This window comes from Aulostomus chinensis, chromosome 5 (genome assembly GCF_037954235.1).
Source record: "Aulostomus chinensis isolate RoL2024-O1b breed Wild chromosome 5, RoL_Achi_v1.0, whole genome shotgun sequence".
Taxonomy (NCBI): domain Eukaryota; kingdom Metazoa; phylum Chordata; class Actinopteri; order Syngnathiformes; family Aulostomidae; genus Aulostomus; species Aulostomus chinensis.
The window spans coordinates 7768474-7784018 of NC_141324.1; the positions used below are offsets into that span (position 1 = coordinate 7768474).

Genomic DNA, 15545 nt, shown 5'->3' on the forward strand with positions numbered 1-15545 from the left:
GAGGAAAGTATATTTGACTTTTGAAGGATGTGTACTACATTGCCAATAACACTACCATACACTGCGCCGAGCCAACTAGCAGTCAGCTCATGTCTGTGGGTCTCAGCTCACGAATACACAGGACACAGACAATGTTATCCATCTCCTTGTCTGGCTCTGGGTTCATTTCCCAAAATGTTGAGTGCTCCTCTAATAAAGCTGTACGTGTAAGATAGCGCCAGTATTGCAGAACTACAGGCCTATTGAGAGGAGAAATTGTAGAAAGCCCCAAATAAAAGAACAGGAACTTTTGTCTCTTTCATGTTCAGTGGGTATAAATGTGTGTGTGTCACATCAGCAGACAATATGGTGTTTTGATTTGTTTTGGGGTTTTTTTCCAACTACAGAGGCTGAGTAAACTCAAAGGATTTTCATCAAGGGTTACCCAGACCTTTGCTTACCAACACCCTGGTCAGTTCATTCTCATGTTCTTCATTTAGGACCACTTACGTTTGTGCATTAATGTACAGAAGTTGGTTCTCCCAATACAAAACAGCATTTCCAGAAAGGTGAACATTTATCTTTGTTTTATTTCCTTTCCTCAGTGCAAAAGGGAATCATATACAAATTTTCACATAAAAAAGGAATGAAGAAATTAACCAGAATCTAAGAATTGAAATAAACCACACGGGACGAGATGGCAAATTGTAATTTTCAGACGACGCGTCATGTCTCGATAACTTCTCTTGTGTGGATCTACAAAAGAAACAAAAGGGAGAACAGATGGATTAGTGACAGCGAAGTTATGAAATAAGTTACTAATTGGGGGGGGGGGGGTGTCTAAGTTCAGAGGGTTATTGAATTCACCTGAAAAAAATTATCCTATATATCTGAATTACATTTTTGTGAGCATTTTTCATTGAACATTTACTAAACAAATAAGCAAAAAAATCTCTATTAGTCTGAATTAACATGAAACATTCATAAGAAAAAACCCTAGTTAGGGCCAGACCCAGTTATGTACAAATAGAACATGTGTTGGACAGTGAGGGTTGGACTCCGCCAAGGCTGCCCTTTGTCACCGGTTCTGTTCATAACCTTTATGGACAGAATTTCTAGGCACAGCCGGGTGGTGGAGGGGGTCGAGTTTGATGGCGGGAGGATGTCGTCTCTGCTCTTTGTGGATGACGTAGTCCTCTTAGCTCCATCAGACCACGACCTCCAGCTCTTGCTGGGACAGTTCACAGCAGAATGTGAAGCAGCTGGGATGAGAATCAGCACCTCCAAGTCTGAGGCCATGGTCCTCAGCTGGAAAAGGGTGGTCTGCCCTCTCTGGGTCGGGGAGGGAGGTCCTACCTCAGGTGGAGGAGTTTAAGTATCTCAGGGTCTTGTTCAAGAGTGAGGGTAGGATGGAGCAGGAGATTGACAGGTGGATTGGGGCGGCGTCCGCAGTGATGCGGGCGCTAAACCAGTCTGTTGTTGTGAAGAGGGAGCTTAGCCAGAAGGTGAGGCTCTCGATTTACTGGTCAATCTATGTCCCAACCCTCACCTGTGGTTATGAGCTCTGGGTAATGATTGACAGAACAAGATCGCCAATACAAGCAGCCGAAATGAGTTTCCTCCTCAGGGTGGCTGGGCTCTCCCTTAGAGACAGGGTGAGAAGCTCAGTCATTTGGGAGGTGCTCAGAGTAGAGCTGCTGCTCCTCCAGGTGGAGAGAAGCCAGTCGAGGTGGTTCAGGCATCTGGTGAGGATGCCTCCTGGACGCCTCCCTCGGGAGGTTTTCCAGGGATGCCCAACCGAGAGGAGGCCTCGAGGCCGACCCAGGACACACTGGAGGGATCATATCTCTTGGATGGCCTGAAAACTCCTCAGGATTCCCCCAGAAGAGCTGGTTGAAGCGGCTGGGGAGAGGACAGTCTGGGCTTCCTTGCTGAGGTTGCTGCCCCCCGCGACCCGGACCCACCGGATAAAGCGGTGGAAGACGATGTGTTGATGGATAATGTACAGCAATGTCACCAGTGATCCCTTTGAGTATGCCAGTAAACTACAAGGGAAACTGGAGGGTTTCACTTAAATGTGTCGATTCTGATGCTTCATACATGTTAATGACAAATACAGTTAAATACGGTGGGTTGACCCAGAGGATATTTTGTTGGGTGGCAATCGTAACGAAATGATGGTAACAATGCTTCAACGGCCGGTTACATTGGGGCTTTCTAATGAGCCAAATTTTGCAATCATTATTTCTGGTAAGTGGGTGACAGCAGAGCTCCATTTGCTTCTGCGTTTAATCTTTGGTCCTTGTGTTCCTTACTAAAAATACGGCTTCATGGCAGGGAGCTCCAGGCTACAGTGAACGGAGGATAAAAACATGGCGGCCGTGATATTTTTCTTAACAACTTGACATGTAGAGGCTAAGGTCAGGACACTTGGATTATTTCAGACAAGCAGTATGGAGGAATTTACATTGCTTTATCATGTATTTTTTGGCCGCTAAAGAGTTTTTCACCATTCACTTCAACTGTCTGGGAGATTACTGCAACACATTTCCCTATGGAGCTACGGCAGTGTTTTGTGGACTGAAAAAAAAAACTTCAACCAACCCCCATCAACACAAGGCTGAGTAGATGATTACTGCGTTTTCATTTTTGGTTGACCAATCCCTTGAAGCTGTCAGCCGTGGACAGTGTGCTCTGACAGGTCACGGCTGCTGGTGATTGCAGAGGCTTGTTAATTAGCTAATTGCTGGTTGGCTCTGTTTCCCCCACTCACAGTTGCTGACATCTCTAACGCTAAACCACTGCAGAGATCCTCAAGCCAGGGTTACCTCCGTATCCCCGCTTTGTCATGTGTCACTTCTGCCATTCAAACTTTTTCACAAAAACTTAGCAAGGAAATAACAAAACGCCCTTGGACCTTTTTGCTATGTATTCTAGAACATCAAGTAATTGAAAAATTTTCTATGTAAAAAGCGTTTTAGTTTGTTTGGTGCTTCTCCATTCAAGTCAAAGGACGAAAAATTATAAACCTCACCATTCGTCAGAGAGGCATACGACCTCGGTGAGTCAGTTGGTCGTCACATGGACGGCTACATTTTAATCCACACATTGAATCAGCTAAAAAAAGGTATGAGTACTCCTCCACTCTATCTACCACTCTGCTGAGAATGATGAGATTGAGGGGCCAGGGTGTGACCGACAGCAACCAAGAATACGTCAATAAGTAATAAGTTACGTCAGTAACGCATACATTATTGAGTAAAGACACTCACAAGCATTGTTAAAGTTTATAAAATCCCCCTTTTGGGGTCAATCCAGCCCCTCACCACTGATTCATGCTGTGTCACATGTTCGGCCATGCGTTAGAAAAGGCAGCCATGCAACAAAACTTGTCCGGCTTCACTTTAAACGGAGTGATTTCCATCTTCTAAAATCAATCCCACATACTAAATATACAATGTCCTTCTTAAAAAATGTTAAGTTTTCAGACAATAAGGCATGGATAACAAACTGCTGAGGACATTTTATTTTTCAAAAGTGGTGTGGATGGTAGAGCTGACTGGAGAAAAAAAACAGATGTTTGAAAAGAATCATTTCGACTGTGTTTTAAAGTACGAAGTGATAGTTGGTATGGTTACAGGATGCAACAGCTAAACTAAAATGAGAGGTGTTCCTGTGTGGGTATGCATGTATGCACCTTCTGCGGTGGGGGTCTGTTGCTCAGAGGGACCTCTTCAACCGATGAAGTTCATCACGACAAGGTGCAGGACAGTGTGAGCGAACAGAAAGTCGGCGAAGGCTCGCTCTGGGGAAATGGACAGGAAGTCCCCTTTGTTCTGTGGGTTGATCTGGATGCGGAGACACACTAAAAAACAAAGACAAGATACGGACAACACGTGGGGTGACATTTCTGTCATTATTTAAGAAGTGCAAAGGATCTTTGTTTTCATTGTCTAATACTATCCAAGCTGTTCCGAAATTGTTTTCTTGTAACGATTTTCACTAACATTTTTATTCGCATATTCTCATGAAATGTGTGTCTATGTAACCTCATCTGCTAGCAACAACATTGCTAACATATAGCTGTAGTTGACCAGTGTTTCGCAAGCTTTGTTTAAAAAACTCACAGACCGCCAGACCCCCCCAGACAAGATACAACTTGGGCAACAAGATATAACTTGTTCCCTCATTTTAGTTATTTTGAGGCCACAAAATATTTTTCCCTAAATGTAGTTATTTTGATACCACATATATAATTCATTTCCTGGTTTTAATGAATTTATGATCAAAAATTGTCATATCTTGTTGCCGCAATTTAATAAATTTGAGGGGGAAAAGTTCTGTTTTGAGGCCAAAAATGAATCAAAATTAGGTAACAGGTTATCTGACCAAACAATCAACATGTACTTATTTTCTGTCTATGGCCAATCCGTGGCTCTGGAATACCTTCATTAAATGACAATTTAACAAACTGCAATCCTTATGATAGCTGATATCGATTCAATATATATTCATCTAGTAAGCAGGGACCGCAGCAGGGCACTACCACAATTAGAGGAAGGCTACATTACATTTGTTCTGTTTGAATTAAAAACCATGCCGTGAACCTTTCAACATTCGCTGCAATGTTCGCATTCTGTTCAGACTATTCAACAGAAGAGCAGGTTAATTTTACAATCGCATTTTTCTACTCTGCTAAAACTCAAACCTTTCGGTTTCTGGCTAACGTGGTTAGCTAGCATGTCAGTAAACACGGTGACCAATGAGCCACAAGTCAGTGGCCAGCAGCAGACATTTGCTTGGTCACGGAGGGAAGGGAAGCGCTGACAACTGAATAAATGATTACCTGCAAGAATGAAGGAGCCGACGCAGGAGATGAAGCCCGACAGAAAGCTGTTGAAGGGGAAGGTGCCGACGAGGAGACAGTAGAGGAACTGAAGTGCGCCTGTCAGAAGGATGTACAACAAATACGCGTCCACCACTTTCAGTTTATTGGGCGTGGTTGTGGTGTATTCCTCTAGAAAACGGGAAATTACCGAGATTACAGAATTAGACATGTTTACGCTCTTATCTACACAAAATAGTGTGTGAATTTGCAAGAAGCCCTCTTTTCCAGCCCAAGAGTGACGTGTCCTCAAAACCGGAAGCGCATTTGTGTGACAGAAAATATATTCCGGGTCGCTCGAGGAAAGGCAAGGATTGTGCCGTTTGTCACCTCCCACCTGACAACAAAGACAGATCAAAATAGACAGATGTGTCACTCCGTTACGATTTCGAGACGAATTCAAAGCCACAAATATGGTCCTCTCACCGGTTAGCTCGCTAAATGGCTATGCTCGGTTGATAATTTGCGATTCACAAACGTAGTTTGTACTCCGGTTTCGAAAATAGCAGCTCAAGTTTTCATTCCAAAAATTGCAACAGTCACTGAATTTATACACGTACCATCGCACGGGCAGAGAGAACAATCAACTTTTGGTGAATGAGAGTCAGATCTTTGTATGAGGTCAGCTGATCCAAGAATGTCCAAGTTACAAAACACAAGAAACTGTAACCTGCAGTAGTGTTATTGCGAGGGAGACTCAAAGTAACGGCTTGACATTACATAACGAGATTTTAGTTAATGCAGTCACCGTAGTATGTTAACCGATGGATCCCGCAACACCCCCTGCGCCACTGCAGAACGATTGTGAGACTGAGTAAGTCACTGAAAGAGATGAAGTCAGGAAGCTTGATAACATCATGTGCTAACTGGAGTCCGTGTGTGTGTGTGTTGTGTTGCTGCCACTCTTCATTTATGGAGGTTAACACGCTATTGTTGTCATCTGTCATTTTGTATTTTTTTGTTACAAACGTGTGTTTGTAAAATGGAATGCTACATAACGGGAAACATTTACATAATTAGGTTGTTCTGGTAATGAACTAGTATCTTTATGGAGCTCAAACAAAATTTGAGGGAGTTTGGGGAATTTAACACGTTATTTATATACAGTTGCAACAGATAACAATAACACCAGTTCTGTTTAGTAAGAATAACATGACATTAAACAGCCTCAAGACATAGATTACTGCAAATGTTGCAAACGTACATGGCCTGGATTTTATTTAGAATATCAGTAGAAAACTCATACTTGTAAGATGAAAAGTAACATTGCTGGGCTGGTGAACATGTACTAGTGACTAAATGAGCTTATCTTGATCCAACCCCTTTGACAAACATGTCCTTGTCATTCATTAAGCAGAGAAGCAGCACAGAGCCACACACCATGATGACTTAGCAAATTTGAGTTTCCTGGAGATTGTGGATGTAGTATCTCTAGATACTGGAGTAGCTCGTGGAGTAGCGCATGGAGTAGCTCGTGGAGTAGCTCATGGAGTAGCTCATGGAGTAGCGCATGTAAACACACCTCAGCTTCCCCGTATCCTGTATCTAGCTGAAATCATAGGAACGGTGGTTATTGCTGTGAAGAAGGGTGAACCAATAACAATGTGATTGCTGTAAAACGTGATGCTTGTTGGTGTGCGACCCCTCTTCATGTTAATATAAAGACAACCTTATCAACACTGACTTTGACTTTGGACTCCTGCCAGGAGAATTGCAGAGCCGGAATGCACAATCTTACATCTAGACATTCTTTGAGTTTCCACATTTTCATTTGTCTCTTCTAAGGTCAAGTTCCGTGTGGAGCTGGTGGCCTTCCTGGCGTCCAACATCCATGTCACTTTTGAAGACAACAGAGTCCAAGATTCTTTCATGTAAGGTCATGTTGACTTATTACAAACTGCTTTGCAAGAGATGCATGTTCTTGTTGATTTTCCCACCTTGAGTGTAATGTGACACTTGTTGTGATGTCACTGTTTATGAGAAAGTTGTTGAATGGTTGTGTGTCCGTCACAGGTATTCAGAATGACCTTTGGGCCAGATTTGTGACACTCCCAAACCAAAACCGAATATGGACCTTGACCCTCAGCAACAAGGTGGTTCGCAAACCTGTACCGCAAGGTAGTACCGCCCCCCACCCCGCCCATTCCCCTCTCAGCCTTTGTTTTGCATGTCCCTCTATCATGTTGGCCAACTGTGAAACAACTTCTAGTTGCTGTCTGGACGGGTATCCTTCCACTTTATCCTCGTTCCCTCTGACACCATCACCCCTCCTTTCTCCTCCAGCTCCTAAAACTCCCCTGGTGATGGTCCATGGCTTTGGAGGGGGGGTTGGCCTCTGGATCAGGAACCTTGATGCACTGAGCCAATCACGTCCCGTCTACGCCTTTGACCTCCTAGGCTTTGGCAGGAGCTCCAGACCTTCTTTCCCCTCAGATGCTACGAAAGCAGAGGAGCAATTTGTAAACTCCATTGAGCAGTGGAGGCAGTCTGTAGGCCTGGAGAATATGATCCTGCTGGGACACAGTCTGGGGGGATACCTGGCCACCTCCTACGCTATCCAGTACCCTTCTAGGTAATTATGCAGATGAATCAGTCTCAGACACCCAGGGCTTTCTGGGCCTTATTGCATAAACTTCCAAAATGTGAGATCCTGTCTTAACGAAGTTCCGGATGGCATTTTAAGGATTTTTGTTTTACAAACATGCTTCCTGTTTGTATGTTGGATATAATCATATTTTACCTAACTTAAACTTGGATTGAACTCTGCAATTTGAGCCTGTTTTGGCCCATTTTTTTGAGCTGCACCTCCCTTCAAAATTCTCCTGAATTTTAGCTGCATCAGGCGTTGTCTGTGCAGCCTACGAGGGGCACAAAGACCAGTCACTGCTCAGCTGCTTCCAATCAGCTATCTGACATCCAGATTAATTTCAGCATAAAATTTTTGTCAACCGTCATCATGTTCTCATACAATGTAAGCAGAGCTGCAAACCTCTCCTCCACCTTCAGTGCCCTTTTCTCATTTCGCCACGTGGCAGACAGCCTATGAAGGTGATACGGTCACATGGTGTGTCGTAGGATGTAGGTGGGTGGGCTTCTTCCACCAATCATGACTGATATGAATGAGAGAAATTCTGGCTTCAGCTACGTCCTCATTCACAGAAACTCATTCAATGTCAACAGCGTCTTCAAGGTGCAAAACAACAACAACAACAACATGCTTGGAGCTTTCAGATGAATCCTTATTGTCTTCAGCCAGAATGGTCCTAGGGTCTGCACCAGCTGTACAGTGTCAGCGCTAAGCTTTGTCTTTACATAGCAAATGATCTGCTTGTACAGTATGAGTTGAGAACAAATTTTATTTAGCGATGACATTTTCTAAGGTAGGATGACATAGACATTGTCCTGCATTCACAATTTAATTGTCTAGAATGGCAGTACTCTTGCTTGATCTGTATGACAATAAGGGGTGCAATGATTCAGCAAATCCATGGTTCGGTCTGTATTCCTTTTTTTATATCGGTTTTGGTTTCTTTTTTTTCATTAATTGGAAAAAAAAACATCTTCAGCAAATGAAATAATAACAACAACAACCAAAGACACTCACCCTGAAATGAGTAGATATAATGAACATAACTGCTGCCATGTTTTGCCTGCATTTATCTCACGAGGGCGGTCTGAAAGAGCCATCCGTGGGTGTGTGTGCTGTTACACACAAGCTAATAGAACTTGTTTCCTTGAGGACCTAAAAGAAGCAAGCAACAAGCAAATTTCCTAATTAGAATTTGGATACACAGACTGGCCTGTTCAGGTAAACAGATGAAGGCCAACCAACGTATGCAACCTCATGTAGTCTTAGTTGGTGCTGATTATGCTGAGGCTGTCCTCAGTCGCGTCCGCCACATCCTTGGCTGTCTAGCTGGCTCCATTGTCAAGACAGGAAATTACAAATAATAAGCACAGCCTCGAAGGACAGAGCCTGAGGCATCTGTGGTTGTTTGCTCTAGTCGACACAATGCCTCTTGTACATGTTCACAGTCAGCAACTTGGAGGTGTTATAGTACACATTTGCAAATGTTTCATGTAAGCAGGCAATGCTTCTCTTTAAAGGTAGTTACACCGACTGGTGGCTTTGGTTAGATAGATTTTCTTACAGTTATAATATGCTACATTTTAGGAATTAATATTTTGCATGTTAGGTTGATGATTATATATGACCGAACAACAGAACCATGTCTACTGGAAGGATTCTTGGTCTTAGTCGTTGTTGTCCATCATTTATCTGGGTCCGGGTCGCGGGGGGCAGCAGCCTCAGCAAGGAAACCCAGACCACCCTCTCCCTACCCATGTGTACCAGCTCTTGCGGGGGAATCCCGAGGCGTTCCCAGGCCAGCCGAGAGATATGATCCCTCCAGCGTGTCCTGGGTCGGCCCCAAGGTCTTCTCCAGGCTGGACATGCCCTAAAATCCTCCTAAGGGAGGTGTCCAGGAGGCATCCTCACCAGATGCCCGAAACACCTCAACTGACTCCTCTCAACATGGAGGAGCAGCAGCGCCCACCCAAATGACTGAGCTTCTCACCCTGTCTCTCAGGGAGAGCCCAGCCACCCTGGGGAGGAAACTCATTTCAGCCGCTTGTATTCACGATCTCGTTCTTTTGGTTATTACCCAGAGCTCATGACCACAGGTGAGGGTAGGAACGTAGATTAACTGGTAAATCAAGAGCCTCGCCTTTTGGCTAAGCTCCCTCTTCACCACAACAGACTAGTTTAACACCCGCATCACTGCAGACGCTGCCCCAATCCACCTGTCAATCTCCTGCTCCATCCTACCCTCACTCGTGAACAAGACCCCGAGATACTTAAACTCCTCCACCTGAGGTAGGACCCCATCCCACCCCACCCCCCACCCGGAGTGGGCAGGCCACCCTTTTTCGGCTGAGGACCATGGCCTCATATTTAGAGGTGCTGATTCTCATCTCAGTCACTTCACATTCGGCTGCAAACTGCTGTAGCAAGAGCTGGAGGTCGTGGTTCGATGGAGCAAAGAGGACCGCATCCACAAAAAGCAGAGACGACATCCTCCCGTCACCACGCTCTACACCCTCCACCACCCGGCTGCACCTAGAAATTCTGTCCATAAAAGTTGTGAACAGAACCTGTGACAAAGGGCAGCATTGGTGGAGTCCAACCCTCACTGGGAACAAGTCCAACTAAACCTCCAACGAGAGTCCAATGCGAACCAGACTCTCTTTTTATCTTTCTTCCCATGAAGGGTCTTTTTAACCGTTCTCTGTTTGGCCCTTCGCCTACTGGAAGGATCCTCTTACTTAATATTTTCAGCATGCGCTTCCTGTTCTGTCAGTGGAGCAGTCCTGTCTCTTTTATTCTAGCTGGGCTGTTGTGGTCTTTTTGGCCACTTTGGGACTGCAGGTAAAACTGTATATGCAACACCGGCGTGCTATCACCTTTTAACTTGATATGATCATTATCAAATAACGATGACTTTGTTTATGGGAAGCATTTTCCTATTCAAACATCAAGCATAGCAACATTAGCATGTCATGAGGTCAAATCTGGGCACATATTGAATTAAACTCCAAAATTCTTTCACATGGGAATTCTTTTACTGGCTGTGTCATGTTCCAGCTGCAGCAAGGTGGTTTTAACCTCCACACAGCTTCAAACCTCATTTTCTCAGTTTAATCTAAATGTTAATGTCGATATATTTTCATGGTTTTAGAGCTTCCGAATAGAAAAGAAATATTTTTGTTTGTTGCAATGTTAAGAGAATGTTTTGACGAGAATTTAAATAAATTGGTTCCCAGAATGTTCCTATCCTATAATCTTGTAAAACATGCAAAAATGGTATTTGAAGCAAGAGATTACAGAACAAATATTCAACAACATGGTCACAACTTTCTTTGGCTATTACAGCAAACTAACCTTATAGGTACATCAAAATCCAAAATCCTTAAAACATTCTACAGATGTAGATGAAAAGTATCGGAACATAGAAGTTGATTCATTTAATGTGTTTAGCAGCTTCTGTGATGAACATCCAGGGTGAAAATCATTTGACTGGCTAATTTCTGTCCTAGTGCCATCACACTGACATAATAAAGGGATACATGATTCAGAATCTGCACAGGGTGTTTTATTTTGAAAATTAAAAATAAATACATTTATTGAATTCCTGTGTTTGACTGCCTGCCCCACTAAATCTGGATCAGGCATCTGTCAGACAGATTTTCTAGCTGGAAAGTGCTGCAGCACTTCTGCTGGTGTGATCACAACGATGTTCTACCGTTGCCACATCAGCTCTGGTGGTCAGGATCATGACACAACCAACCTGTTAGAATCAGAAGCATCCTCATCAGATAGAACTAGACTTTGTCTCCTAGTAGGTCACCTGCTACTGCTGGAAATGAGAGTGTACCCAATACCTGTGGGCTGTATAACAAAGACAGGGACCTGAAAGTTGCTAAATTGCTATGTGGCTTTGGAGGAAGTATAGTCAGACAGGTTTTTATTCGTTGTGGGTGTGTCACTATAAGTGACACCATAAATACCACGCATAGTAAATGAATACAATTTTGATATTATTTGATTTATCGATTGTCCTGAAATGTGTTGGGGGGAAAAAAATTAAAAACTGATTTACAAACAAAATCAACCAAAACAGAAATATGGTACATATTGGTTCACTGCAATACTTCCCAGTGCTAACTGAAGTTATTAATATATGTTAGTTATTGGCATTATTTCTACATGTCTGAACATGTAGAACATGAACACTACATGAAGGAACAGGAAGAAGTTAGTGTTAAACTCTCCTTCTGCCCACTGACTTCATCACACAGCGTTTGTTTAACTGTCGTTATTGTATGAGCACAAGGACAAAGAAAAAGGAAAAAAAAAAGACCGTGTCATCAGCAATAAAGAATTGTGATAAATTAGACACCTTGCATTTACAGTAGCATTAATGTACCTGATGAATAGCTAAGGGCCTGACACCGACCCCTGTGGGACTCCACAGGTAATATTAAATAATTGTAACAACATAAAACTTAAACAGATGTGCTAAATAGAATTTAAGAAATAATGAAGGTCTTTTTTAGTTAATGGTTATACATAACATTGTGAGATTACAAGAATGATATGCATATTAATATTTTTTGCTACTTATATTGGTACAGAGGTAAGGAGTGTTTGTCAGATGAGATGATTTTGTGCTCTGCTTTCATTCAGAGTGTCACACCTCATCCTGGTCGATCCGTGGGGTTTCCCAGAGCGACCAAAACCCCAGCCCGAGGAGGGTCAAGGTCAGGGAACAGAGGTGGTGAAGAGGCCATCCGCTCCACGCTGGGTGAAAGCTATTGCAGCAGTAGTTTCCCTCTTCAATCCACTGGCTATTATTAGAGCAGCAGGCCCGTGGGGTAAGACAACTAAATACCTGTCTGCTGCTCTGCTGTGACACAAATAATGCTCTCATCTCATGGTGTCTAATTGATGCAGGTCCTGGCTTGGTGAACAGATTTCGTCCTGATTTCAAAAGAAAGTTTGAAGATCTCTTTGATGATGACACTATGACGCAGTACATTTACCACTGTAATGCACAAAGCCCAAGGTACATGAACTCACACACACACCACATAATTACACTATTAACTACAGAACGTAGTCTATGGAGAAAGAAAAAGCAGCATTACCATTTTCACCTTCAGCTAATCTCTGTCCCTCACACCTTCTTCTCCCTGCCCAGTGGTGAAGTGGGCTTCCGGGCCATGACTGAGTCTCTGGGCTGGGCTAAGAGGCCTATGCTGCAACGAGTTCATTTGCTGCCCAACACCTTGCCCCTCACCATGCTGTACGGAGCACAGTCCTGGGTTGACAGTTCATCTGGGGACAGTGTGGTCCAGATCAGGGGCCAGGCCCACACCAAGGTGCTGGTGAGTACTGACAGTCAGGCGGGACATATTATCCAATAAGGGATTTTAAATGGGCCGTACAGCTTTGAATTAGTCCTCTCTTGTTTCTTTTTTGCGCTATTGAAGGAGTGAAACTCAATCTCTCTGAGCAGAAATGCAGACTTCCTTTTCCCATCTTCATTGTGTGATGTGTTTTGCTCTACAGCTGATAAATGAAGCCTCTCATCACGTGTATGCGGATCAACCAGAGGAGTTCAACAGAGTGGTGGAGAATATATGTAACTCAGCTCTGTGAGTGTTTGATTGTGTGTACATATGTAGACGTGTGCAGGTGGTGCTATCATGGCATTTGCATGGAAAGCATACTGAATGGTTTGAATCAAGGGGTATATGAATAGCAATTTGAATTTGTGTTTCCTCTCTCATTTTCACTGTAACAAAATATTATTGTTATTGTTATTACTGAAGCAAAAGTCTTTTTTTAAACTCGTATAAACTTTTTGTCCTGTAAATTATAACATATAATCCAAAGTATTTTTGATATGTCCATTTAACTATTTAACTCAGTGCTCAATTGTCTGCGATTGTTCCATTTTTGTTGCAGCAGGTGAACAAGGCACACTCGCAGCCTCATGTTGCTTATGCACTTTTTTTTGACATCCCAGGGACGAAGCTAAAATTATTGTAATATTTGCTTCAACCCTTGCATCTGTGCTATACTTTTCACTGTCTGTTTGTTAATCAGTTGCCTGAATTTTCTACTTTGAATTCAATAAAAGTATTTTAAAAGTATTTAACTTACATACTTTTGAGGGTACATGTAACAAGCTCCTGTATTTCTCTTTTCAGCTCCTCATTCACGGTACATTTTGTTTCTCTTATTATTTTGGGTCATGCTACGTGGCTACCTGTCGCAGTGACCCTGGGCTGGTATGGTACTAATTGTTTGGCCTAGGTTTTGCATCAACTTATTATTAACCTAATATTAATGAATTTCATGTGTTGATTTCTACAGTTATACTTTATTATATTGCTAGGTGTTGGTGACCAAAATACTTTTGACTATATGTTTGAAGAAATATTTTGCATCCTCAGTACGAGTTGCTCTGATGATAATGATGATGTAGTGTATTTTTTTTCTTTTATGACAATTGATAAGAATTAGCCATCCATTTTCTATACTGCTTATCCGTCAAGGGTTGCGGGGGGGGCAATTAGGGGTTCAGTATCTTGCTCAAGGATACTTGTACATGGTCACCGGGGGGAAGTGAGAATTAAACCAGTGACCCTTTGCTAGATTGCCACTCTACCTGTGAGCCATGCTGCCCTTTGATAAGAATTATGTAAAAAACATTAGATTATTGGAATACTTGATTAGATGTAAAAGTACATGCTCTAGTAAAAGTTGGCCTACAACTGCATTATTTTCAAACACGATAGAAGTATCAAAAGTCAAAGCTAATAACTACACTTCCCAGCTCTGAGGAACTCATCTATGGCTTTTTAATCAGAATTAGGCGTGAAACTGTTGACAAAAGAACAGGGATACACCATTAAAAATAATGTTCTGTCTCTGGTTTGAGGACAATACATCATCATACGACCCTATAATGTACACAATGATCATGTAATTGAACAAATTCAGTGCCATCATTCAGAAAACTAAACATGTTCAAACTCTTGCTGAGTCTTAGAGGAAAGCGACCACACTGCTGTTGGTGTCTTGTGTCGTTTAGCTTGTTCTTTGCTAGCTGGCTTGGCGAGCAAAGAATAAATCCAAAACAGTTTTATTGGTGATGTTGCCAAAAAACATTATCTGATACACCCCTCAAAAAATAGAACACCTAAACAGAGAACTTAAAAGTTCTCAGTTACTCTTCTGAATCTTAATGAACAGAAATTACAATAATGCATTTGGTGGCAAACCCCGTTGATGTCAGATATAAATGATTAAACTGAGATTAAGATGTCTGCTTGACTCTGCAAGTGCTGCATTCAGAATGGTGCTTAAGTAAAAGGACAAATCAGAATATGTCAGAAGTCAAGTACCCATAGTCCTGGCACTGTTCTCCCTTTCTTCTTTCCATTGTTGAATTATGTATTACTGGATATTACCTTGAAACTGAATTTTGATGCTGCATTTGAGATTCTATTGTGTGAACTGTAATACATTTTAAAAATTGTGCTACATATAATCGGTTATCAAAAAAAAAAAATTCAGGGAATCTTCACAACTTGTCTATACCAAGATTGATGCTGATAGACTAAATGATATGTAAAGATACTTTATTTTCCATTGACTGCTCTAGCTTACACTAGAATTCACAGATTAAAAAGGGACATTTGGTTTCGAGAGACAAAATTTGGAAATTCTCTAAACTGTCTGCCATGAAATGAAAATGTCGAGAATTGCCAGCTTCCTCCATATTCCAGAAAACACAAGATGAGATGTAGATTTCCTGTGCGAGCACATGCAAATAACTGTTGGTGGACGGTAAACTTGATGGAGATTTCAGGAGAATTTACGGGTACGCATCATCAGTAGTGTTCCCCTGGGTCACGGGGTGTTTCTGCCCTTTACACTATACACCCTCCCCAGGGGCGGCCAGCTGTAGGGTGATCAGACCTCAGCTTGCGTCCCAAGCCCAATTAGTCCTGAGAGTCACCTTGTTGACAAGTGGCGGACATCTCAGGGGACTATGCATGGCAGGGGCGTCCTGTTCCCTGAGTCAGGCCTAAGCCGACCGCATACCTT

General features: G+C 42.6%; 2 protein-coding genes across 2 annotated transcripts; one reads left to right on the forward strand and one right to left on the reverse strand.

The window, feature by feature from the left end:
- Positions 1–549: 549 nt before the first annotated feature.
- On the reverse strand, positions 550–5146 carry dad1 (defender against cell death 1). Its single transcript, XM_086202855.1, has 3 exons — positions 4826–5146; positions 3677–3844; positions 550–735 (listed from the first exon to the last, which is right to left on the reverse strand). Exons 1-2 carry the CDS (start codon positions 5034–5036, stop codon positions 3714–3716), a joined length of 342 nt encoding a protein of 113 aa, XP_086058981.1. The 5' UTR covers positions 5037–5146; the 3' UTR covers positions 550–735; positions 3677–3713.
- Positions 5147–5177: 31 nt separating this feature from the next.
- Positions 5178–13664, forward strand: abhd4 (abhydrolase domain containing 4, N-acyl phospholipase B). The gene is made up of 8 exons (XM_086202854.1): positions 5178–5678; positions 6650–6735; positions 6878–6982; positions 7148–7436; positions 12111–12298; positions 12378–12489; positions 12625–12811; positions 12996–13664. The coding sequence occupies exons 1-8, from the start codon at positions 5629–5631 to the stop codon at positions 13083–13085; spliced, it is 1107 nt and encodes a 368-aa protein (XP_086058980.1). The 5' UTR covers positions 5178–5628; the 3' UTR covers positions 13086–13664.
- The last annotated feature ends 1881 nt before the right edge of the window (positions 13665–15545 follow it).

Bases quoted from the DNA above. Each gene is read 5' to 3' on its own strand.
- dad1 (XM_086202855.1), bottom strand. From the start codon at position 5,036: ATGTCTAATTCTGTAATCTCGGTAATTTCCCGTTTTCTAGAGGAATAC. The intron at 3,845-4,825 runs GTAATCATTTAT...TTTGTTTTTTAG, and splicing joins CGGCTCCTTCATTCTTGCAG to TGTGTCTCCGCATCCAGATC.
- abhd4 (XM_086202854.1), top strand. From the start codon at position 5,629: ATGGATCCCGCAACACCCCCTGCGCCACTGCAGAACGATTGTGAGACT. The intron at 6,736-6,877 runs GTAAGGTCATGT...TGTCCGTCACAG, and splicing joins AGAGTCCAAGATTCTTTCAT to GTATTCAGAATGACCTTTGG. The intron at 12,812-12,995 runs GTGAGTACTGAC...TTTGCTCTACAG, and splicing joins AGGCCCACACCAAGGTGCTG to CTGATAAATGAAGCCTCTCA.